Raw genomic sequence first — 26,458 nt, forward strand, 5'->3', positions numbered from 1 at the left:
TCTGCTCTGCTGTTGCACGTGTATGCTCGAAGAAAATTGCGTCTACAGGTGACTACTGCTATGCTATTTCTGCATTGTAACCGGAGTTTTCGATGCATCGGTATCTTAGCAAAAGAATCATAACTAGCGTGACGTACGCACATATTTCGTGACGTACGTAACAGCGTGCACTTTGACTAGAAGAAACAATTGTGGAGTGGAGACTCAAAATTGAAAGTCTCGAAGAGAGATCGATTGGAAAGCCACAGAACAAATATAAGTTACTGATATTTGTTGATTATAACGCACAGTCGTTTGGAAGAGCAGACATCGCAAAATTCAACATAGTATGAAAAATATAAAAATGTGCATACAAATGTACAGTGTGCATTTTAATTAGTAATGATCAAGTCCTTCAGGTACTCGTGGGCAAAAGTGTAGCGATCTCGTTTCTCACGGGGTTTTGGAAGAACTTCCTGGATGCGATTTCGTTCCACAGAATCAAAGTCATCTACACGTGGATGACAAAAGAATGTGTCTTTTCCCTGATCACTTTCACGCATGTGTTTCACTCGGTGCATTCCATCACTTTCGACAGCAGTTACGTGTCCCACATGTTTTATGTCTCGGTCCGACTACATACACCACTGCAACATAACTTCCGATTTTGATGTCAACATTTTGGGAGGGAAACAATTTGCCTCTGACACTGCGAAATATTTTTCTCAGGTTCATCTCGATCTGAATATGTATCACTTCCACTGGTGCTGTAAATTGCAATGTTCAATTGGTACGAGTTTTTCAAGATCGGCACTTGTATTTCATATATTGCAGCAACAAACCTTTTAGCAGGAACAACGTATCTTGCGGACTTGATTGTTTTTAGTTGCTGTAAGTTCATGTCCATGAAGTGTATAACAAAGGGAAAGTCGTAGTTGGCTATGTCTTGATGCAATATAAAAAGGTATGCAATTTGTTGGGTATTTTTGAGAGCGACGGAATGGAAATCACTAGCGTTTTTCATTATTATTTTACCTTGAAGAACACGGAACCAAACTTCTCTTTTCGTCTTTGCTCCAACTCTATCATGTGCCCATCTTCCATGATAGCTTTCGTGAAAGTTCCACTCTGTTGGTACAATTTCATTTAGTAGCTTTAGATAGACAATGGATTTCCGGTTCTTAAAATGTTGGCTCGCTCGGTCTGTCCACAGGTGTATTTTTTAATGGGCACTTCCAGCAAAATCTTAAATCATTGAAGACGGCTACTTGAAAAGTACCATGGTTTTTCGTGTCAGATATTACTCCGTAACTTCGCTGTCCATTGCTGAAGTATGCTACTGTGATGTAAATAGTGACAGTAGGATCAGCTGCATTTAACCAGTGGGTGGCCATAACTTCGTTTTGATGCTTAATTGCGTAATTTTCTGCGAAGTCTGTCTTCAAAACCACTTCATCTATATGGAGCTCTATTTTCATTTCTTCTTTGAAGGTGCTCAGCTCCTGGTTTTGTCTTCTTATGTTGTATATGTGACACCGATACACTAGTAACTGTTTTTCCATTTCTGTCACATATTGAAAGTCAAAATGAACAATTTCTAGGGTTCCTCTCTTCCACTGATAAACTTCAACTAATTCCTCACGATCTTCCGGTTCACACAACAGACCTTGGATGTATGTTTTACGTTCGTGCATATCATGCATTTATTCTTCATACATATCTCACTCTGTATCGCATACACTTCCCTCAACAAGCACGTTCTTTGTCATTGGTAGCTGGTTCCATTTCACTTGGGCGCCAATTATTTTTTGAATGTTCTCAGAGTATGGACAAGCAAGACAAGTGACCTTATTAGATACAGTAATGCATTCTTTGGGGCGAAGGTTTAGGAAACTAGTTTAACTTATAGGTATATTTTTGCAAATTCGGTAATGAAGAGCTGATGTGTCTCGCTGTTGTAAAACATCATGAGTCTCTTTTGCATCTTTCCTTTTTCCCATCATTGCTGTACATGAAAACGGTATCCTTTTCCCAGCGAGCATTCGGAATATATTGTCACTCTTGTAGAAATTAATTACGGTTGCTTTTGCGTTGCTTCTTAGTACGATGCTTTTACATTGTTGTGTTTTCCTTTGTGCCACGCCAAACTGCTCCACTATTTTTTAACCACTCTGAGTTTTCTTCTAGGGCTACTGGGGAGGGTTTTTCTCACTCTTTGCACTGCTTTTGCGAACAATGCAGCATTCTGATAGCCCATACTCGATCCAGACAGGACAGATTCTTCTTGGTTCCTTTCGCTGCGGACTTCTGCATGCGTATTTTTGTCTGTCGATGCACTTTTTGCCTTCGATGCTGACATTGTCTTTCGGTACTGCTGCATTCTATGCTTTTCTTTCTCACGATTTGCAGCTTTTTCTTCTTCACTTAACTTCTCTGGCGTTTTCCGTTGTGGACTTCTGGGACTAACTGGTGCCATATTTATATATGAAAGTTGCAGAATAGAAATGTCAATGGTGCACTTCCAACACACACCATAACTGAAATCAACGCTAAGACAATCCTGTCTCTAATGAACACGCAGCAGTCGATGCAGTGCTGCCATTTGTAGTAACAATACTACTCGATTCAGGAACAATTAATATATATTGTTTCCACTGCTAAACAAGGCTAGTATCAGGCATGACTAGACAATATTTGCCGTGACGTACGTAACAAATACCGTTCTGTTACGTACGTCACGCATTGTGTTCGTTGGTCACGCATTTTATTGGCTAACCAGATGTCACAAACGTTTGCGGTAAATTCCTACTGTTAGAAGGTATGATCTATTTGAAGAATTTAACGAATGAAAGTTGTCCACGCGCTTTTCATTGTACAGGATAAACTTAACCCCCTTTTCCGTGACGTACGTAACGTAACACCACGGGTCTTCTCGATTTCACTGCTACTAGCGATGCCTACCCACATAGAGATGATAATTTCTGTTTTGGCCTGGAAGGTAACGCTCCATAGATGACATTTCTATGAAGAATGGTGAAAGTATTGCACAAATGCTCAGTGGAACAATAACTAAACTATGCACTTCCTTTTCATTTCACAACAGCACATTAACACACTTTCTGTTACAAACAAGCTGATTACTTTACAGTAAACAACAATTTCATAACAAATTCTGCAAACCATGTAACTACACTTCATTCTCTTTCTATTGATGTATAGCATGTTATGGTGGAAGCATTATGGTTTTTGCCCTTCAATGTCCTGAATTGTTTGCGTTTACCCATTTTTTCAATGTTTCACAGGTGAATATCTTCGGATGTGATGATGCTTGTAGTATATACAGTGATGCTGTTCAGCCGGTTTGCACCGATGTGCTAGAACCGGTTGTTAAAATATTTCCAGTTCGCAGAACCGTTTGTTAGACATAACAGTAAATTTTATCCATTTATATACTCAACAACAATAAATTTTAATTTGACTATCTTTGCTTTTAGAAATTCTTATAGCTACGGGGGGTTAAACATATAATCTCTCAGAACAAGGCATAAGCGTTTCTGTCTTATTCTCAAATGCTCAGATATCAAGAATGAGAACTGGGTTCACATGGGTGTAGTGATGAGGGATATTTATATTTGAAACGCACAAATATCATTATCGATCCATTGCTGGATTAAGGTCTTTCCAATACTTTTTGACAACCATCTCTCTTGGATAATTCGTTTCCAAGATATTTCCAGTGCTACCTAATTTTGTCACACCTCCTTGTATTAGGATCCTATGTAGATCTCTACTTGTCATTTGTGGTATCCAGTAAAAAATTTGCTTTTGTCTGCCTTATATGTTTTTTTTTCTGTGTTTCCTGAAATAGTTATCTATATACCTATCCATTTGCTATCTCTCTCTCCATATATATATATATATATATATATATATATATATATATATATATATATATAAATTCAACATTTATCTTGATACGCCCTTGTTACTTTTAAACTAATGGGTAAGAAGGCTGACAATATGGACCATGGAAATATCGGCAGGGGGACATTGTTTGGCATGCTCTGTGATACCACAACATTAACAGTCTTGTTAACCCAACATAAAGTTGTATTTTTTCAGATAGCATGTTACTACATATTTCAGACCTACATGTAAGAGGAAAGCATACAATACCACATATAGGCTAAGGACGATACAGTGTCACAAACACCCAGATTTTGGTGGCCTCTACAGCAGTAATAATGCAAATGAGACAGACGGGGTTATGCACATCTGAAGTACTTCAGAGTTTAATACTGTGGTCATGATATGAGGGACTTTCGAGTGAATACGAACAATGTTACAAGGGATTGAAATTTTGATTTTTGAAGAGCTTTTTATTTCGAGTTGTTGAGTTGATTTTAGCGTTCCTTTCAAGAGCAAAGCTATATAAGACGTGAACCCACAGCTTAACGTGGAATACGAAGAATATGAGCTCTTGCCAGGGATCGAACTTCGGTCTCCCACGCCAAAGGCGCGATTGCTCACCGCTTAGCCACGAGGGAATTCTGCCTTTACTTCGAAAAACTGCTTAGATAAATACCTTATTCACTTGCATAGATAGTTTTCAATAGATCTGAAGATCACAATGCCGTTTACTACAATTTAATATCTCAAACGGTTCTAGTAATATATATATATATATATATATATATATATATATATATATATATATATATATATATATTGGTCTAGGAATTAATTCGTGCGGTTTTACAAAAGATGGCGTAACTAGCTTATTGCCCCATAGTTTCGTTGATCCAAACATGCGTTGAAAACTACTGTCATTGAGCATCTTGTTTAGTATATGTCAGTTGCTTGAAGCGAAAACAACAACATTTTTTCTTCAACTGAAAATGGCGCATTTTGTGCCTGATAAAGTGTTTTTGCGGGGAGTTATTCTTCATTGCTTTAACATGAAGAAAAGTGCTACCGCAAGTCATCATATTTTAGTGGAAGTGTTTGGTGACCATGCTCTAGCTGAGCGAACGTGTCAGAAGTGGTTTGCACGGTTTAAAGGTGGTGATTTCAGCTTGGAAGACCAAAAGCAATTTGGACAGCCAAAAGAATTTGAAGATGAAGAATTGAGAGCATTGCTTGATCAGGATTCGTGTCAAACGCAGGACGAACTTGCAGAAGCATTTGGAGTTGAGCAAACAACTGTTTCCAAACGTCTCAAAGCCATAGGAATGTCAAAAGATGTCTTATTGGGTTTCACATGAATTGAAAAGAAAGACGTTGAAAGAAGAAAAACCGTTTGCGAATTGCTGCTTCAAAGACAGAAAAGGAAGGGATTTTTGCATCGAATTGTAACTGGTGATGAGAAGTGGATTCATTACGAGAATCCTAAACGAAAAAAGGCCTGGGTGAAGCAAGGTGAACCAGGTCCTTCACAACCGAAACGAGATATTCATTGTGCAAAGGTTATGCTGTATATATGGTGGGATTTGAAACGTGTGGTGTACTATGAACTTCTGAAACTTGGTGAAACTATTAATGGACACCGCTATCGACAACAATTAATGCGTTTGAAGCAAGCTCTGGCCTGAAAACGACCAGAATGGAATAACAGGCATAATAAACTTATTTATCAAGATGATAACGCTCGACCACATGTCGCAAAACCGGTCAAAACCTATTTGGAAAATGTCGGATGGAAAGTGTTACTCCACCCGCGATATTCACCAGACACTGCTCCGTCTGACTACTACTTGATCAATTGCATGAATAACGATTTGATTGGACAGCGGTTCACTTCTTCAGAAAATATCGAAAAATGGATGTTTGATTAGATTGCGTCAAAAGATGAGGAATTCTTTCGACACAGAATCCGTAAATTGCCTGAAAGATGGGAGAAAGTAGTGGCTAGCGATGGACAATATTTTTGTTAACGTATTCATTTACTTTGTTTTTGAAATAAAGCTTCAATTTTTATTAAAAACCGCACGAATTAATTCCTAGACCAAATATATATATATATATATATATATATAAAGGTAAAATCTGCAACACTGCATAAAATTATGTAATTCCCCAAACTTATGGTAATTATACCTACCAAAAAGTATTATTGTAATATTACAGAAGCAAAATTAATACAAAAATGTTTTCAAAAGTTTCCATCGGTACGCCATTTTAAGCAATATATCAAGTTTTACAGTCTTTCCATATCTCACGAATATTTTCAGATATCAAATTGCTAAAACTGCATTAGGATCTTTGTCTACTGAAAATCTTGTATGTAATTCGATGTGTAACGATGCTTTTCTAAACACTTCTTCGAAGTAAAGACCTTTTTAAAAAAGTCAGACTTTCAGTTCCTTATTTCTACTTGTTCGAAATACGTCCTATTATGACTGTTTGACATTAAGGTACTTTGGATGTGCATTATCTTGTCCGTCTCACTTGGTTATTACTGTTATAGACCTCTCTAAAATTTGGTTGTTTTTCAGTGTTTGTGATACAGTAGCGTTCTTAGTGTGCAACACTTCATGACAAGTGTGGTGCTGTATGTTTTGCTTTTACATGTAAATTTGAAATATGTATTAGCCAGACGTAGTGCTATTTGGAAAAAATATAACTTCCTGTTAGGTTGGCAACACTGTTAACCTTGTGATATCACAAAGTATGTCAAGTCATGTTCCCTTGCCGATATTTACGTGGTACAAAATTTGAGTTTTTTTATTAAGTAGTTTTAAAGTTTCAAGTGCGTACCAGGATAAATGGTCCACCCTGCATATGAAATTAAAGTAGAGAAGTGTGTAATTTTGATTAAAGAATGTTGAATCCTGATTTGTGCATTGTTTTGTGTTATCTTCAAATGTTTGGAGAGGTTGGTGTATTGTAATGTTTGGGCGCCGGGCTCACAAGTTTGGACATGGTGTAAACACAACGGAACTTCCAGAAGTCTTGCAGAGTTACGAATTAGGATTTGACGCTGCTTGCAGCAAGTTTCTTGCTGATACTAAAGAATATGAATATTTATGGATGATAGTAAACATTAGGCTGTCATTCTCGCATGAAAATGCAACAGTCGAAGGAAGGTTTTCCGTCAAGAAATCACCCCTAATTTAAAATATGCACGAAAAGAAAATTGTAGCACAAAGACATACCATAAGTAGGTACAAGAGGTAGCAGTTTTTGAACATATGCAGATCATCAGAAGGATGATGCTTTACGTGTAAGGCTTCAGGAAACGCTACGAAGAGTACTTGCACCAGGAGAAGGAAGAGATAAGTGAGTACAACAAAAAGGAAACTGAGAAGGGAATGTTGGATGCATAACTGAGAGATGCCTTTCTTGACGTAAATCTCAATAACTGGGAGTAGGTCAGTGTTTGTTTACGATTTTGCGTTAATCTTACTTCTAATTTGGCCACACTTCTACGTATGTTATGTAGAGGTATGTAAACAGTTGTGGAGTGTTTTTAAAAAGCGAAAAAATATTGACAATGTGTATGGAAATAAAAATGTGTTGAAGAGGAATTATCAAATTAGTGGGGAAAGGTCGGGTGTAGAGGAGCAGCAGGAGGCCTATTTCACAAGAATTCCATGTGGTCATGGAATTCTTATAAAAATTCAGAGAAAGTCAGGGATTTTTTAATATTTTTTTTTATTAGAATCTAAAGTAACTCTGAACGTGACAGACTCCTACGAAGTCTATATTATTATTATTATTATTTTTTTAATAAAGATTTTCAAACTTTCCTCCCTGTAACTTGGTACTTACGTGAATATCCCTCCTATTGTAACCTTTTTGTCATTTTTCCTTTTGCTATCTACACTACATTGCTACTTTCTTATCCAATAATCTTTTTGCAAAATATTTCCTTAGAGTTCCGAATGTAGTATATTTTACATTCACAAATTGTTTCGACGTGCTAAAGACTATTGTATTTTTATTTTATTTTCTTTCTTAAACTAGGGAAAAGTAAAAGTGCTAGATTTCCGTTGTTTTCCATTACGGAGTATCCTAGCTGTTGAAGTCACTGTAGCCATGCCTAACATGAAAGTTGCCGTACCGATCAATATGATTCCCGCAAACTTGACTACTGGAACAATTTCTCCCTTTTCCGTAGAGACTCATAGTATGTAAATAATAGAACAAGTGAAGTTCTACAATAGAACTTCAATAATCTAATGTTGGGGCGCGGTGGCTCAGTGGTAGAGCGTTCACATCCGGTACTTGGGGTCCCTGGTTCGATCCCAGCTCGTGCCGTGTGGACTTTGTGGTGGACAAACCGTGCTCGTGGGTTTTCTCGGAGTTCTCCCGTTTCCTCCCACTGTCTTCATTCCACCATTTCACTCATCTCTCATCATCACCGTCTCCTTTAGCCTAACCGGCATAACCGTGGGATGTAAAACTTAAAGTGTTTCATTTCATTTCAGATTTTCAATAACCTAACCGCCTTAATATCAGAAGTCCTGTACGAAGTTTGGGGCTTGATTGAGACACGGTAGCTGAATGGTAGAGCACTTAGGATTCTTCCATTTCCTCCCATTTTCTTCATTCAACCACAGTTTTTATCATAATCACTGTCTCCCTTAGTCTAACGAGGAAACCGATTCAAGTGTGACACGAAATTGTGGACGAGTTTATGTGCAATCGAAGTGTTTTTGTGAACAATGAATAACATTAGAGGCAAAAACCCTCTATTTCAACCGTTCCGGAGAAGGAAAAGAGGAAAGCTGATGCTCTGAAATTTTGTAGATTTTCGGTTATGTTGCGAGGGAATATGTTTGAAAATTGAATTTAAACGTTAAGAAAGGTACACTAAAGCGAATAAAAATTGTGTTGAATGTTCAGGTGAGTGGCGTAGCTTTTACCCCGGGGCAGGAAAAAGAATGGCCTATGAGGAATAACGCTATTAACACGAAAAACAAAATTGTATGATATTATTTGCTAATATATCATGTCTTTAGTACGTAGAAAATGAGAAAAAGTTATATGAAAATGTATTAATTATATTGTCAAAGGAACAGAAATGTTAATATGTGAACAAAAATACAATGCCATATTCCGTGCAAAAGCGCTGTAGAAGAACAAATCAAATTATATGAAACATACACACATAGTGTTGAAAACGTTCACCATTTTTTATATTATTCTTCCTATTTGACCTAATTATGCTTTTATTCGGTTCAGCGTAGCAAGCAACCCATACATAGACACCTTACACGCCTATTTCAGGCAACAATTGAACTCCGTTATTTTCGCCTTCCCCCTCCAAAACATTCTTCCCCTACAATTGTTATAGACTGTTCGGTTTTGTAACCCTCATGTCTAATGCAACGCATTACTAAACTTTCGTAGATGAAGGAATTCTTCATTTTTAAAAGTCTATTTTACTTGTGCTATTGCTACATATTCAAAACTTAGCAAAATATCGGAGCAGCAGCCTTCCCCTTATTCCTCTATATCTCCGGAACGGTTGAGATCGAGGGTTTTCCCCTCTAATGGGTTTAATTGTACACAAAAACATTTCGTTTGCACATAAACTCGTCCCAATTTCGTGTCACACTTGAATCGGTTTCCACGTAAGTATATAATCGTAGGACTTTAAAAAAGGGGGGATTGGAAAGTGTTGAACAGCTTTCCACATATCTGTCTATTTATTTGCTACTAGAACATGTCCCCACATGTTGCTGCAGACGTTCTGTGCGTTCTCTTTCTCCCTCGTGCACTTTCTCCAGCATTATAATCCATATTGAATTCGTAGAAGGAAAGCTGCGTATTTTATTAGAAATTTTATTTCCGAATTCTCGTCACATTTTATTTTCATCTCCAATGGATAGTATTCGTTTGCAAAAAGTTCTGAAGATTTGTCTTGTTATATGCAAATGCATGTTCTTGCTTGACTTCAATGTCTTTATTTATCCCGAAGGACACAACGGTTAAGTTTGATAGTTTTATGCTGATGTTACTTTATGAGTAAGCGTTGGAATAGACGATGTTTTTCTCCAATCGAATGAGGGTGAGCTGCGTCCAAGATGTCAGTTTTTTTTTTTTTTTTTTAAATTTTTGCTAGCATTTGTGAAAAGTATGTAAATAAAATTGAAATGGATGAGTACTATACCTGTACAGGGTTTTCATAAAGTATGGACGGATTTAATTCGCTTATAATTTACATAAAAATGCTCATATTGAAATCAAATAAAGTGCAAACGGTAGCGGAAGGATTAAGGTGGATCACTACCCGGAAGTCAGTATAAGCATTAGTTCATTGCCTTAACCAACTCGTAAAGAAATGGCACATATTATTAATATTGCAGTATAAAATAGAGTTACGCGTCAGCTACAACATAAGATACTATTTCCTGTGATTATGTATTATTCTGTTATCTAAAAAAGTAACATATAAGAGGAAAACTTCATGAATTTTAAGATGAGTACGCAAGATGGCGCTTGCTGTTGGATTTTGCTACTCCTGTGCTCAATTTTATAAAATTTTTACTTACAAGCATAAATTATTCTATAAGTAGTTGTCGCATTACGGAATATGGATATTATATGACCATTTTTCGTGTTATGTTTTACATTTTATCCAAATGTAATTCTGTGTTTACGGAAATAGTTTTAGCGGCTGAATCTCATGCTTGCGCAGGACGCCATAATGCTTCGTTGCCAAACTTGCTTGCAGTCACAGTAGTAGGGCAATTCCTTGTTAGCGTTTCAAGTCCAGAGGCGGAACCTGTGAATTGTGACAAAACTATTATAAATAATAAAAGTGGAAAATGGGGAAACGGAAGGAATCATATATAAGAAAGAAGAATCCAACTCAAAGTAAAAGATCGAAGAACCAAGGGAAGCGAAGAGAAAGGGAGAATAATTTGAAGAAACAGCTAAGCGCTTTTCAATTTTTAACTGTTTGTTTCCACGTAAATATTATGCACACATGTAATACAAAGGTAGATTATTTTGACGATCATTTTAAACGTTAAGTATGTAATGTGTGTTCTTTCTGTTTTCTTCTTTCCTTTTCTTTCTTTCTTTATTTTTGCTGAAACTCATTTTGCTTAGGTAAAATATTATACGAGTATATTCTTGAAAATAATTTATATTGGTTTTTGAGCTTTCTTATGTACACGAATAGTTGCCTGAACTCATTAGTGGGAAATACTAATTAATTTCCCTTACTAGGGAAGATCGTGGGGTGTTACTCATATTGATACTATGCTCAGTCGACTCCTTTTTACATATGAAAATTAGGCAACCGGAGAAATCCTCGAGCGCAAGCTTGTTCGAATTATGAGCGTTGAAAGTTCAAAATTGAACAGATTTTGAAAAAGGTTTGAAGTAACCACGCTTTTTGATATACACGCTTCAGTTTTGGTAATAGGGTGTTTTCTTGGGTGCTCAACAAAATGGTGAGGTGAAAACGTGCGTATTTTGCAAGATAAGGGAACTTATTGGGAAAGGTTGAAGGGTAATGGAGTCTTACAACTTGCAAATTGCATCCTGTTTGGCTCACCGGGTCAATAGGCTAATAAAATGTATTTTCCGCCAACTGTATTGTCATTCAAATGTCATTCTTCTGTGTGGCCACCTAAACATTAAACAATGACATTTGTCTCCGAAACGCTTTGTCGCGGAATTAACTTGAACGGGACTCCTAACCCAGCCGGCCTCTGTGCATTATGGAAAAAATGAAATGTTTCAGTTTAACATTCGATGATTACGCCCTTTAGGCTAAGAAAAACGATGATTAAGGCAAGTGAATGATGATGGAAGAATTGATGGAATGAGGAGGAGGGAGGAAACAGGAGTACCCAGAGAAAACCCATGGACATGATGGTATTCATTGTGGAAAACGCTGTTTCAATATCTCATCCCTAGCCATTTTTTAAAATTTTCAACGGAATTCAATCGCGATTGCTCGATAATAGTGGCCAAACTTCAGACAATATTTTACGGTATTCCGCGAGAAATGTGACAAAAAAAAAAAAAAAAAAAAAAAAAAAAAAAAAAAAAAAAAAAAAAAAAAAGGCTAGCGATGATGTATGCAAGCAGCGGTGTTCTCGAGAATAAAAATCACCTGGTTCACAACTTTGAGCCCACATTCCCGCTAACCATTTTTTTCTTTCTTTAAATTTTTCGGTCTATTTCGGTCAATTGAATATCTTAGAATATTTCTTGGAGTTTGACCAATATTTCCCCACAATCGACATTCCAATTCGCTGAAAACTAAGTACATGTCAAGCGATGATGTATTAGAACACCGTATTCTGCCATGCATAAGCGTAGGCCGACAGGGTAGAGACCTGCACGGGCCGAATTTTTCGGCCCGAGCCCAATCCAGCCCGAATGTACCTAGGTCCGGTCCAGCCCGGACCCGAAAAGTTTTGGAGATTTTCGGCACGAGCCCGGCCCGGCCCGATAAGTTTTTCAAAATTCTTGACCCAAGCCCGGCTCGGCCCCGATAAATTTTAAAAGTTTCATTTTGTAACATTTTCCACGGACACACTTCTTCAACGTTTGCCTTTATTCTAATTATCGTTTAACGAAGGTCAATAATTATTAAAGAATTGCAATTAATCGGCCCCAGCCCGGCCCGACCTGAAGAGAAATCGATGTCGGCCCGGCCCAAAGAAACGACCGAGTCGGCCCGCCCAAGCCCGGCCCATGCAGGTCTCTACGACAGGGTCCGAAGTACCGCTCAGGAGTTCCACGGCAGGCCTGTCTGCCGCTGCGCGAGCTGTTTGGATGGCATTTCCGCACGATTAGGGTCTGACAAATAAAATACCGGTGGTATAAACTAATATTCGTATTCACCCTCAATGCCAGACTTAGTAGATAATTTATTTAACTTCATTTTAACAATAACATGATTTTCGTTTTCCACATATGATACTATATTTTGGTGCGGCTCAGTGTAAAATTTTCGCTAAACAACTGATCCGGGCAAAACAACACATTGGTGACAGAGCTTTTTGAGAAAATATTGGTCTTACTTCTAGCTACAGAAGGGAAAGAATCAGGCCTGTAGCCAGCCCAAAAATGTAGGGGAGGGGGGCGATCCAACCATATTATTGTTCATTTGCAAGCCTACCGTGAAAATTTAAGGGCGGCAGTAAAAATTTAAGTGGAGCCCGGCCCCCTAGACCTCCCATGGATACGGGTCTGGGAAGAACACTACAATATAGATCATCACAAGTTTAATTATGAATACCACGACGTTCTTCATTGAATTTTGCACGCCTGGCCAAGCGTTTTCAAGACAAATGCTTTGGTTCAATTTGAAGGAGGCTACACAGAAAGTGATATTTGAATAACAATAGAGTCGAATAGCGGTATCAAATACATTTTATTAGCTTATTGACCCAGTATGTCAAATGGGGGGCAATTTGCAAGGTATAAGACGCCATTACCCTTCACACCCTTCCAAATAATTGCCCTTATCTTGCAAAATGCGTAAGTTTTGATTTTACTACTGTGTTGGGCATCCAGGAGAACTCCCTGATGCCAAAACTGAAACGTCTATCTCAAGAAATGGTTCTTCAAACTTTCTGCAAAATCTGTTCAATTTTGAACTTTTAACGCTCATAATTCGAACACGCTTCCGATCAAAGATTTCTCTGGTTGCCTAATTGTTTCATATGTAAAAAGGCGTCGACTGAGCATAATATCGATACGATGTCAGTTATATCTCGCGACTTTCCCTAGTTAGTATTTTAAAAAATCATAAAACCGTAAAGCTTGATTATTTTTTCCTGTAATGAAAAGAAAGTATATATACCTTCAGTTGAGAAACGCAACCACTCATGTAGAAATGCAAATCCTCTACTCCGGAGCTGCAGTGGCTCCGAGGTAGAGGCTTGACATCTTGTATGTGGGGTCACTGGTTCGATCTCAGCTTTGTCAGGTGGGCTTTATGATGGACAAACACCATGTGTGTGTGGATTTTCTCAGGGTTTCACCGTGTGCTCCTACTTTTCTCATTCTACCATTTCATTCATTCTTATCATCACCGTATCGTTTAGCCTACATGGCATAACCGAGAGACATGATTTTTTTTTTTTGTAACGTCCTATCATTGTGTTCCGAAGGCCAGGTGATGATGATGACAATGAATGAAATAGTTGAATGAAAGAAAAGGAGGAACCCGGAAGAAACCCACACATATGGTGTGTCTGTTGTCCACCACAAAGCTAACTTGGCACGAGCTGGGATCCAGCCAAAAATCTCACCCACCAAAAGTGAGTGCTCTATGTCTAGCTCTTATTGATCCAATATTCTGGCCGTAAGTGATACGTGTACCACTTGCGGTTTCAACATAAGAATAAGGAGCGGAGATAGAACCTATGCTTGGGACGCTGAATCTATACCAACAAATAATTACTTGTTATCACTTACCGTCTTTGCTCTATGTAAATTGAAATTGTGATAAGGGGCAATGCAGAGTGACTGGATGAAGCAGTTACAATCACTGGCATGTCACTGTTCAATCTATAACATTTTTCACGCTGTGCTCAGATTTCGGAATGTGTACGCCAGGATGGTATCATGCCAGCTGATAGACGAACTGAAGCAGGCTGTGTTGATGTGTGACGAGATTTTGCCACTCCGCAAACTTTCAGAAGAAATTCGTCATTTGGAATGAAATATGGGTGCCCTATTACATTCCGGAAGTAAAATATGAAAGTTGTGAGTTTTACGTCCCACGTTATGCCGGTTAGGATAAAGGAAACTGTGATTATGAGAAATAAATGAAATGGTGGAATGAAGAAAGGGGGAGGAAATGGGAGAACGCCGATAAAACCCCCACACACTATGTTTGTCCACCACAAAGTTCACTTGGTGCGAGCTGGGATCGAACCAGGGGCCCCAAGCACCAGAGGTAAACGCTCTACCACTGAGCCACCACGGCCCAATTCCGAAAGTAAGAAAGCGAGCATGCAGTAGAGGCAGTATCCATTATCGGACACAATCATCTACAGGGAAGTTAGTACTTTCTTCTGTGTCATTTTGGAGCATTAGAACCTACGGAACTCATAGTCAATAATAGCTTGTATTCCAATCTCCTAAAAGATCCTAAACCTACTATACGAAGTAACACGGACTTCTCAAAACAAATTTCCTCTACAACATAACAATACTCGGACTCATACTACTGCCTGTGCAATGGCTGCGATCATTGGAAATCTTTGTTTCATCCTCCTTGCGTACCGAATCTCGCCTCAGTGGTTTTCACATATTTGTATCTCTTAAAGGCACTAAACTGAAAGAAGTTGCAATCTGATGAAGAGGTGCAACAAATGGTATATGACTGGTTGCGTAGCCAATAAATAAATAATAAAAAAAAAAAAAAAAAAAAAAAAAAAATCTGCAGTGTCATTGGGATACTTTGTAAATAATGGGAAACTTATATTGAGCGTAGAGTGGATTGTGTAGAAAAATTAAATTCATGTGTTTAAACTCGCTCAATGTTAAAAGAAAAAGTTTTAAAGGTTTTTGACACCACATAAAACTAGAAAATTGTTGTTTCAGTAAGTATTGGATATGGAAGTGAAGATACAATTTTAACAACCGGTTCCTAGGTGAATGTCACCATTGAGCAAAGCAATATGCTCTGTCAACGATAAGGCCATGGGCAGCGATGGCAAGGGGACAATGGCTTTACCCTGCATTTCCGAAAGGTGTTTGGTTGTTTCGAAACGTTTTTATCCAGAAACACACGTGAAGGCATATTATATTTGGTTACACCCACTAGAATATTTAATAGGAGGCCTATTTAATGTAGTCCACAAAGTTATGCAATAGAAATATGCCTCAATAATAATTGTTTTGTATTAAGTGTTATGCATATCAATGCATGTCTGGCTTTTGCCCCTTCCCCGCCCTTGGAAAAATCCTGCAGATGTTTCTGGATAAAAGTGTTCTTATTTGGAACTGTTATAATCTTCAGTTGTGCATAGTATGAAGTATGAACCAGTACTGAAAGGTAGTGTGAAACTGTTTTGATATATGCACTATAAACAAGAATTAAAGAATTCATAGTTGAGCTTGTTATTGTCGAAGATCATGTGATATATGAGGTACAGCAAACCAAGGTGCAAAAGCAGGTACTTGCAAAACATTTGGAGAAATGAAGTAGTTAAATATACTAGTAGATTTTAATAAAATCAGCTCTAAATAGCTCGGTAGATAGATCACCTCTGGCGCACGAGATCGCTGGTTCGATCCCACTTCTCGCCAGGAGGACTTTATGTAGGACCCATAGTGTGCGTGGATTTTCTCGGAGTTTTCCCACATCCTTCAGTTCACCATTTCGATAATCATCATCACTGCACCTTTTAGATTCGGACTATAATCGTGGAATATTAAACTAGAAAACTTCAAATAGCGCCTTCGGCACCCTAATACCCGTGCTAATTGCGTAGCTTTACTCGCTGCGGGTACTTATTCACAGTCATTTTGACGCGTAATTAAAGATTTCGACTAACATAAGTTTCTTGCAGTAGTCAGGCCTTTAGTATGATGCTAATCATACATTAGAACGACTCTGCATAAGGACCTATCTCAGATTCCTCATTCCACCTAGATTGTGGAACAAATCTCTGTGTAAGTAAGCAACTTAGTAAAAGTTGTTAATAGTTTTCCTTTAACGTAGCCGTGTTTGGTCCAGAAAACTCTGAAATTTTAGCCATAATGATTACGCCATATAAAGTAAAGTTGCACTAAAACATTCAACTTACAAAATACATGCACTGGGGAACATAATTTACAAAATACCTGCACGGGAATACAACTTACACGATACCACGCTTGAAGGAACTAAGTCTGTCTTGTTGAAAAGATCTGATTTGTGTAATTGTTCTGTATCTGTATGCTTATTCTTAACTTGCACCTTTGAGACATCTAGCTATGGATAAACGTATATCTCTGTCATTTGCTGAGAAAATTCTAAAACAAAAGTAGTTTTAGTTACTCCTAAATGCAGTTTGAGTTGAATTTTGCCCAGAAAACGCTGGAATGTTAGCCATGATATTTCAGCACCTAAAGTAAAGCTGCTTCGAGGATTGTAACTTCGCTTATAAAATAACATTTTTGAACGTAATATGAATATGTTTTGTGTTAACTACCTAGGTAATGATTTTGTATTTGTACACGTATTCCCAATCTGCACCGTAGAGGCATCTACTTATAAATAAATGTATAACGTTTCACTGCCGTTTTCTGAGAAACTATTACCATAAAAATGATATAATATTTCCCTAAACGCAAATTGAGTTGTACTTTGACCAGAAAACGCTGGAATGTTAGCCATGATAATTAAGCCTCTAAAGTAGAGCTACACCAAGGATTGCAACTACGCTTATAAAATACCGTTTTTGAGCGTACTTAGAGTCTGCTTTGTCCAAAAGATGAAATTTATGTAATGATTTTGTATTAGTATAAGTATTCTTAACCTGTACCGGAAAGACATTTAGTTTGAGAGAAAATTACGCATAACGTTTCGTGAGTTGAAAAATCACTTTTGATGAGAGAATATAATTAATACATATTTTAAAGCAGGTAGTATTGAGTAAAATGGAAATAAAAACTCTCAATTCTCTTCGTAGTAAATCATGTATAAAATGTGATCGTGTCTAACCACTCTTCTATCCGTAACTCATGTGGCAACATCGCATGGGTCGTAATGTGCTCTGCCATCTAGTGAGAAAGTTTTACCCTAAATGTGACTAGCGATCCAGCTTAAATTTTTACCTGTAATCTGCACCAGCTCAGTTCATTCACCGCCACACCTCCAACTGGGCGCCATTTACGTCCACACATTCGCGTAGGCGGCTGGAATCCACTCACAGCGTTCCGCCGTGTTTGATCCGAAATGCCAGCCACAGACGCCCTGATTTTGTCCTTGAAGTTCTCCAAACCACTTGGCTTCTTTGCATAAACTTGCGTTTTCACATGACCCCAAAGCCAGAAGTCGCAGGGGGTAAGGTCGGGTGAACTTTCGACACACCAGAATTGGTGATTTTAGCTCTGCGTACCACAGAACACATTGCGCTTTCTCTTTCACCGACGCCATCTTTGATACGGTAATAAAAAAAAAATAGTCTTCTCAGAGAAGTTTTTCATTTATTTATTTCTTTAAAAGACACACACACCAATACAGCTTACAACTTACTTTTAACAGTCAACAATGAAAACAACAATAGATGGAATTTGGTAAGAAACTGACCCTTGCCCTCCCTCTCCCTCTCTCAACGTGTTCAGAGTTGCCGCTTATCTAACAGTGTTGCCAACTAAAAATTTAATCCTTCCGCTACCGTTTGCACTTTATTTTATTTTATTATGAGCATTTTTATGAAAATTATAAGCAAATTAAATCCGTCCAGACTTTATGAAAACCCTGTACATGATGGAGGCGAATAGCTTCGCTGCAGGGGCTTCTATTAAACCCCAACCAACCCCATCCATCCAACAGTTCCTATAAGAATTCAGTGGTACTCATTCTTTACAAACATAATGATGAATCATCAAGCTAGTTTAGAAAAATCCTGTCTCAGTCTAAGAACTTATGATAAAACTAATAATAATAAATATGAAGTGGTTTTCCTGTGGTAAGGGATCGGACACTATGTTATTGTTATTTAAATAAATTTACTGCCTCTCGTTATGTAACAATACTGTTTATATGAAAATGTAGAGATGCGATCATCAAAATTGAACATTACGTTTAAAAAAGTACACTATGCAAAGTAGTTAAGATATCAATATTACATGATGCTAATTTTGGGTTGTTACATTCACTGAATGTTCAGACGAGAAAGATACCACGAATCTGTAACTGGTAAGAAGTTGTTATTTTTACAGAGTTGTAACTTTCTAGAAATATTGGGCTGAGGAATATATTCGTAGCGTTTTGTTTTCTTTTGTCCTACTATGATTTTGTTTGCTGTTCGGCGAAGTGATGATATTTTTTCGAAAGAACACTCTTTCTGCTCTACAAAACTGTGCTAATCATTGTTTAATCTCTTTCGCAGCCAGGGTGCCCCACGAACTGACCGAGAACAACAAAGAGAATCGCCTTCAAATTGCTTCTCAACATCTTGCCCTCCACCGAGCAATACGTGAACACAAGGAACGATTTTTGAACTGAATCTTAACGGGAGATGAGAAATGAGGAATCTGAAAAAAAAAAAAAAAAAAAAAAAAAGTGGATTTCTCCAGATGATACGCCGAAGCCGAGAGTCAAGCAAAACCTTCACCAAAAAATGATCATGATCTGCATTTGGTTGGACTCACAGGGTATGTTGCATTGGGAGATGCTCGAGAAGAACAGTACGGACAACAAGGAACTTTATATTGCCCAACTGCCCCGCGAAATTAGAGGCACTTCAGCTGAAAAGATCCGATCGATAAGGCCAAACCATTCTCCTTTACTACAACACCAAGCCCCATGTTGCACAAGTTGGCGAAGCCGCACTCCAAGAGCTCGAGTGGGAAGTTCTTCAGCATCCGCCTTGCTCTCTCGATGTGGCGCGAACCGAATACAACCGTTCCGCTCAATGTCGAACTAAATTAGTGGCATTACCTTGAACGACGAAGTGGACCTCAAAAACTGGCTGAACAACTTCTTCGACACCAGGCCGGGTGGTTTTTGACAGAACGGAATCAACGAATTGGTCAAGAGGTAGGAGCAGGTCGTAAACAGCAACGGCGAATACATTCTTGATTAATGGATTGCAATAGTTACTGGGTTTTGTTCCAGTAAAACTCCTTAATAAAAACGCTACTGACTTATTCCTCAATCCAATATAACTCACCCAGGGCTCTGGTGAGCCATGCAGTGACGAAGTTGAGTACAATATTTTTTGATGTTGGAACGGCATAATCCTCTTTACAGGAAGCTTACGATGATTACAGTATTTGTAGAGTCTATACTTAACATTAAGTATCAAACGGTCAAGATTAGTGTCGCGAAGGCCTATATATATATATATATATATATATATATATATATATATATATATATATATATATATATATAAGTATTTTTACCGTTTTTTCTCCGAGCTTAGGAAAAATTGAAATTTTCGAATATTTTACTATGTTATGCCTTTAAAATGAAAATTATTTATATTTATTAGTTTACAGTTAAGATCATTGAGTACTTACGTTTTTTGTATTAAAATAGGGAAAATTTGTGGCAACAAATATATGTGCACCACTCCTTTAAAGGTGGCACCGTGATAGAATGGAGTTATGACTACAAAAGATACTAAAATATAATCCTAGTTAGATTAATTAATATAGACACATTTAAATTATCTTAAGCAATCTTATGAAGTTCCCGCTTTATGGTAGGGAAGTGTTAAATTAACGGGCCAGGAACATATATTTTATGGAGATACGTAACTTCCTTGTGCTGTGTAAAATTTCCGGAAATTTTGAAGCCACTGGAAAAAATCTTTTATTCGGAAATATTGTCAAAAACCGGGAAATATAATTTAAAAACTATTCCTTCGCCTGATGCTAATTTTATTTGCTGTAACGTGGCTGCAGCATATATACAATGTATTTCGCTGGCACTAAAAATACTTAAAGCAACAAGTTTTAATTGTACTTTTTAGTTTTCTGGTAAAAATCTCTATTATTTGTATATTTTTCGAACAACTCATAAAGAGACATTATGTTATTTACACATACATCGCACAAGTGAGTAAATTTGAGCAACGAGAAATATATTAAAGAATTTATTTAACATGTGAAACTCCTGTTCATTATTACTAAAGACCACGTATATACGACTAAAAAGCACATAAAGGAAATGAGTGTAGACTATAAATTTTCAAGAATAATTACAATAGTTTTATTTTCGAATGTTTCTTTTTTAAATATTCGCAATATTGAAATTTCTCAACTTAAATTTTTCATGTTTTCGGAAAAACGGTTCCATTACTTTTAAAATTAACCTAATACAAAGATTTTTGTTATTTTCCCAATTTTTCCAAATTTTCTGGAAAGAAACCAGAAAAAGTTTTTTTTTAACAAGTTCAAAATTTCCGGAAATTTTACAACACTAGTCTGGATGTTATATATTATTGCATTGCATATATAGTATTATTGAAATATAGTATTTATTATGTATAATTTATTTATTTTTTCTTAAAGTGAACTTATTTGCCAACATCGGGAAAAATGCGCCGACTTTGAAAGCGTCGTCCGAGATTTGGAAAGAGCAAAGAGAGATTGTGATAGATACAAAAATGAACTGACAAAAATTTTACAGGAGTACATGCCTCTGGAAATGGTAAGCAGTTTCTTCTTCATTATTATTATTATTATTATTATTATTATTATTATTATTGATACACACAAAGGTAATAGCTGAAAGCAATGAGCAACATTTTTTTTTTCATGGACCAAATTTTGGTTTTATTTAAGGAAACGATACTGCACTTTAATCTATATACTTTTCAGCGAAATCTCCGTTTATTCGCACTCATTTCTCCAGCCTTTCTGGAAGCTTGAAAATATTCTTGCGGTAGAACTCCGTTCAAACTGTTGAAAGATACTGACCCACTACTTTACGTTTGTCCTTCGTGTAGTAGCTTTGGCTTTCTCACTGGCGCTTTACAAATACGAAGGAATGATAGTCAGAGGGCGCAATGTCCGGACTGTAGGTAAGGTGAAGCAGAATTTTGTACCTTATTTTTGCAGTTTCCTTCGTGGGGAACATAGCAGTGTGTGGGTATGCATGATAGTGCTCGTTATTTTCTTTCCAGGGCATTGTCCTTGGTGCACGTCGGAACTTGTGAAGTGTTTGCACATAATGATAAACATTTATGATTCCTCGGAGTCAAGAAATTAAACAAAAGTGCACTCCTCTTTTTCCCAGAAGACGGTGGCCGTAAGTTTGCCAGATAACGCTACTCGTTGCTTTATCGTCAGGGACGGGGGATGGTGTCACATTCCATATTCTGACACGTCGTTTCCGGTTTTATAATGATGAAATCAACTTTCATCATTAGTTTGAGGTTTTTTTATTTCCGCTGAACTCGTGTGTTCAAGCCTCAGGAAACATGGGACCCAGCGGCAACAAATTTTTCGATAGCCTAACCTTTGTCATTTTCTACACTGCAGTGTGTCTTGTAACAAGTATTGCTGCAATTTTATCCATAGTAACCCGTATATCTTCTTTAATGATGTCAATTTTTTTCCATGCTACGTTCAGTGGAGTTAGTACGTGGGTGAGCAATTGGAGGCTGATTTTCGATGCTCGTGTTTCTATTTTTAGAATCCATCTTCTCACACTGCTATCACCCATGCATATATATCCACACGCACGCTAAGGTCTATGTGAATTTCAGTAACAAGAATTCACTCAACAAGAAAATCACATTTGACCTTGAAATGAAACGTAGCTGTCTGCCACTTTCAAACAAATATGTGGCGTCTCGATATCGTGCTAATGACGCCACACTATTTGGAGGCATGCAGTAAAATTTTTAGATGCTATAACTTATTTCATTTGTGTATGTTAATGGATTGTGATAAGTTTTTCATGGTTCTAATTACTGTCAGTATGTCCCTCGTATTTTTATTCACAGAAAGTAGTGAATAAATTTTCGATTAATAAAACAATCTTAACTCATCCTCTGTAGGTAACAGGGGTGAAAATCTCAAATAGGATAAGATTATTTTAAAGGTTTTGCGGAGGAATTGAAAATAGTTATTGATTGTACCGTAATCTAACATATAGATCGTTGATCATTTTCATTCAAGAAAGTGGATCTGCTGTTTACATTATGGAAGAAACGAGAGCTATCAAAAGCGATGTGTCTAAGCTTCCAAATATTTGGAATTCACATCTGCTTTTGGAAATAGGAGTTGGTGTCATGTGGGGAACAGGGATAACACTATTGTAGGAAAAAAGTTCTCTGATATAATTTCTTCTATATGTATCTGAATAAATTGATTTATTACATTGTAACATTTCTTGGGTGAACTTTCAGGAATATAACTTTCTAAGGTATAGAGAACTGCACTCATAGCGAGTCAGCCATTCCTAAAATGTTTGTGCTTTTTTTTCTTTCTTTCTTCGACTGCTCGTGTCTGAAATTTAGTAATAGAGCTTTCTCGTGGCATGATTAGAGTACTGCCTTCAGCATGAGAGCCCCGGCTTTGATGCCAGGTTGAAGCTCATGAAGTTTGGATTCCACGCCAATTTGTAGATCCACATCTCATAAAGCCTTGGTTATGAAAAACTGACGTTAAACTTCAAACCAACAATATCAGAATTTGACCTACCCACTCGATTTTTGAGCCTTTTATTAATGTATTTTTGATATAACCAAGTTTTATCACATTGATTTTTTATAACGAGATTTTGGACTTTCATTGGGTGAAGATTAGATACATTCACATATTAAAATGTATTTCGTACAATATTTAAGAAGCACTATCATTGTTCTAAAACCATCGTGAAATTTTGAATGTACTGAATGAATGAAAATAATCTTCACTTTGGTTTCAGATCGTCAAAGAACAATGTAAAGTATGGATTGTGTGTGCAATTTCACATTATATATATATATATATATATATATATATATATATATATATAATATAGGCAATGAAAACATTTCGAAAACATAGCTGCCTGGAATGTAAGAATTATCGATTTGGATCATTCTTGGCACAAGGCTAAGTCGAGGATTATTTATTTATATATATTTTGGCGCGATGAGCAATAGGGTATACGCAACAGAGGAGTCCTGAAATTCGAACTTAACACCAAGCAAAAAGAGTCTAAGGGCATCTTTTTGTCACAAAATTAATCTTCGAACCTTGGAAAATTTGCGTATATAGTACTGTATTTATTTATTTATTGCGCGGGATAGGTGACGAAAAGATGTATACGTGTGTGTTTGTGGCAAAATTCAAATAATAAGCCATTTATTAGTGTTTTCGGTGGGGTATTTATTAGTATTGTTTTCGGCACGGTATGGAAAGGAGATACGCGATTGAGAAGGCTTAATATTCAAATTCAACAGTATCATGAAAAGATGTTCTAATGATTTTGAATATTCTGAATATATTGGTACACTTCTAGTCACGAAAACCTAAGCTGTCTTCCAGAGACTAAGTCCAAAAAATAAACCTAGATCTTTACGTCCCTCGGGTCGCTTCATACAAAGAAATCTATTTTTCCTTCATTCTGCCATAGAGTAGAGTACCAGACAATAGAAATAGGGAATCCCGATTGTATGTACCTTGGCCATAAGTTGTGGAGACGACACGTCTCGTAAGAGTGAGGTGACCAAGTATCCGGGAAATAGCCCCAGCAAGCTTCTGTAAGAGTGATGAAGATTGTGGGGAGGAGATATTATTACCTTCCATAAGGCATAGTATGGTCACTTCAGACTATTTCGCGAAGACCAGGAGCTGATTTCGGTGAATAGGATATGTCAGGAGCAAGAGAAGAATAAATATCGTGTTAATAGCTTTATTGGAGAGTGGAGAAAATATTTCCAATATACCAGACTTTGATAAATCGCTGTTTGTAAAGAACAAGTTCAAAGGTAAGTGGCTGTTGATTCTACCGAAGGATTGATGAACGGCAAAATAATTCATTGAAAAGATCTATCACAAGGACCATTTTGGGACCAAGACATGTTCCGCGTTCTCCTGATTCCAATTTTACTTCTGAGGGCAAGAGAAGTATTTTATGAGGCATATCAAAAACTATTTGAAATGTACGAGAACGAAATACCGATATAAATTGCTTGAGATAAAAGAATATCACATTGAAACATACCAGTTGCATGATAAAATATGTATAGATATAGTAGGGAAACTACTGAAAAGCCAGGCTACTATTATATGCTGTCGATAATCGACATACATTCCAGATTTGTGACTTCCTACCCTCTGCACACTGCTCACACAAATGAAATAATTAAAGTGCTCCAACGATTATAATTTTACAACTTTCCCTATCCAAGCGACATGTTACGGCTGCGGTGGCTCAGTGGTAGAGCGTTCACTTCTGGTGCATGGGGTCCTTGGTTCGATCTTTTATTCTCATACACATTGATATTCCGCATTCTTGAGGAGTATAGCAATCCATAGTTTATACACATTATTTTGGATATGTGAAAAATAAAAATAAATTAATACATAAATAAAAACTATTTGCCAGCATGATATCATATTACAATAATGTGATGACTTTTGCGCCATCCTGTATATATGTCTTTTGTAACCTGTTATGAATTTACCTTATTATATATGCCAATTAGTACTTGGTGGAAACGAGGTAGTGTATTGCTTTATAAGACTACGCATGTTATTCTGTTGCAGAATGGAGGGAAATTAAATTTCTTTGTAACCTCGAAGCCGAAGGACGTAAGGACCTATGTTCATTTTTCAGATTTAGTGCAGGTTTTGGTGAACAGAAGTGTATATAAATTGAGATAGTTTCATTTTCTCTCTCCCTTTGTAATCATTCTCTGAGCCATACTTGTTTGCTTTTTTAGTAGCAAGATGAAGGTTCAAAGTTTTATAAAACAAGATACTTTCAGACAACGTGTAAAACATATTTTGTACTGGAATCCAGATTTTATGAATGGAGTATAAAATCAGTTCTGGGGTTGGAAGGCTTCCTGCCAGGAGATACCTCTCCTAACAGCCGTCACCAAAAATACGTAACAAAGACTGGATTTTTATTATTTAGTAATTCACAGTAAAATTTACACAGTATTTAGTAAAATAAAAATTACTGTTAGAATTTACGATTCTAATTATCGTAAAATAATAATCGTTTGTTTCGGGTATACTGTGGAAGTAACTAAGATTTATGATGTACGGTTCCTTTTTTCTTTTTTTAATGTTGACATGTTCAGCCATACTGCCTCTGTGTGTGTGTTTGTTTATTTGTGTGTGTGTGTGTGTGTGTGTTTGTTTGTTTGTTTGTTTGAGGGAAGAATTCGTAAATGGCATCTCTATGTTGCTGTTCTATATCTTTGTTTTCCGCCAAATGCTTATCTTTTCGAACAGGGAAGCAAACAGGTTCTTTCTTACTGACAGTTCACGATTGCGTGTTACATTGAATGAAGGAAACTAATCTAAGGGATCGATCATGTATTAGATGTTATGCGGGCGGGGTTTGAAAAAACACGGGTTTTTCTGAAAAAGCCCAACCCGACTGGGTCCAAGTGGGTTTTTTCGTGTTTAACCGAGTTTTTTCGAAGTATTTCAATGCCTTTGGGGTAAAAGTGTTAAAATGTGATTTATATTTTCAAGATTATCATTGTCACAACTCGCAACAATTTTGTATTCACTGCTATTTTTTTTAAATGGCCGCCATTTTGAAATTTTACGTTGGATCGCCGCCAAAATGTATACAGCTAATTTAGTGTGTTTCGTGCTCGTACTCTGAAATTTTCAACCTAAAAAGCCAAAATTGCGCTTTGTAACGTGGATACCT

General features: G+C 37.0%; 1 protein-coding gene across 2 annotated transcripts in view; it reads left to right on the forward strand.

The window, feature by feature from the left end:
* Positions 1 to 26,458, forward strand: part of LOC145661408 (uncharacterized) — a 176,950-nt gene that overhangs the window by 9,001 nt on the left and 141,491 nt on the right. For both annotated transcript variants that reach the window (XM_081726710.1, XM_081726713.1), the window contains exon 3: positions 21,139 to 21,277. In XM_081726710.1, coding sequence (XP_081582836.1) covers positions 21,139 to 21,277 — 139 coding nt within the window. The remainder of the gene's footprint in view (positions 1 to 21,138; positions 21,278 to 26,458) is intronic.

The sequence above is a fragment of the Thermobia domestica genome, chromosome 1 (assembly GCF_964235325.1).
Source record: "Thermobia domestica chromosome 1, izTheDome1.hap1.1, whole genome shotgun sequence".
Lineage (NCBI taxonomy): Eukaryota > Metazoa > Arthropoda > Insecta > Zygentoma > Lepismatidae > Thermobia > Thermobia domestica.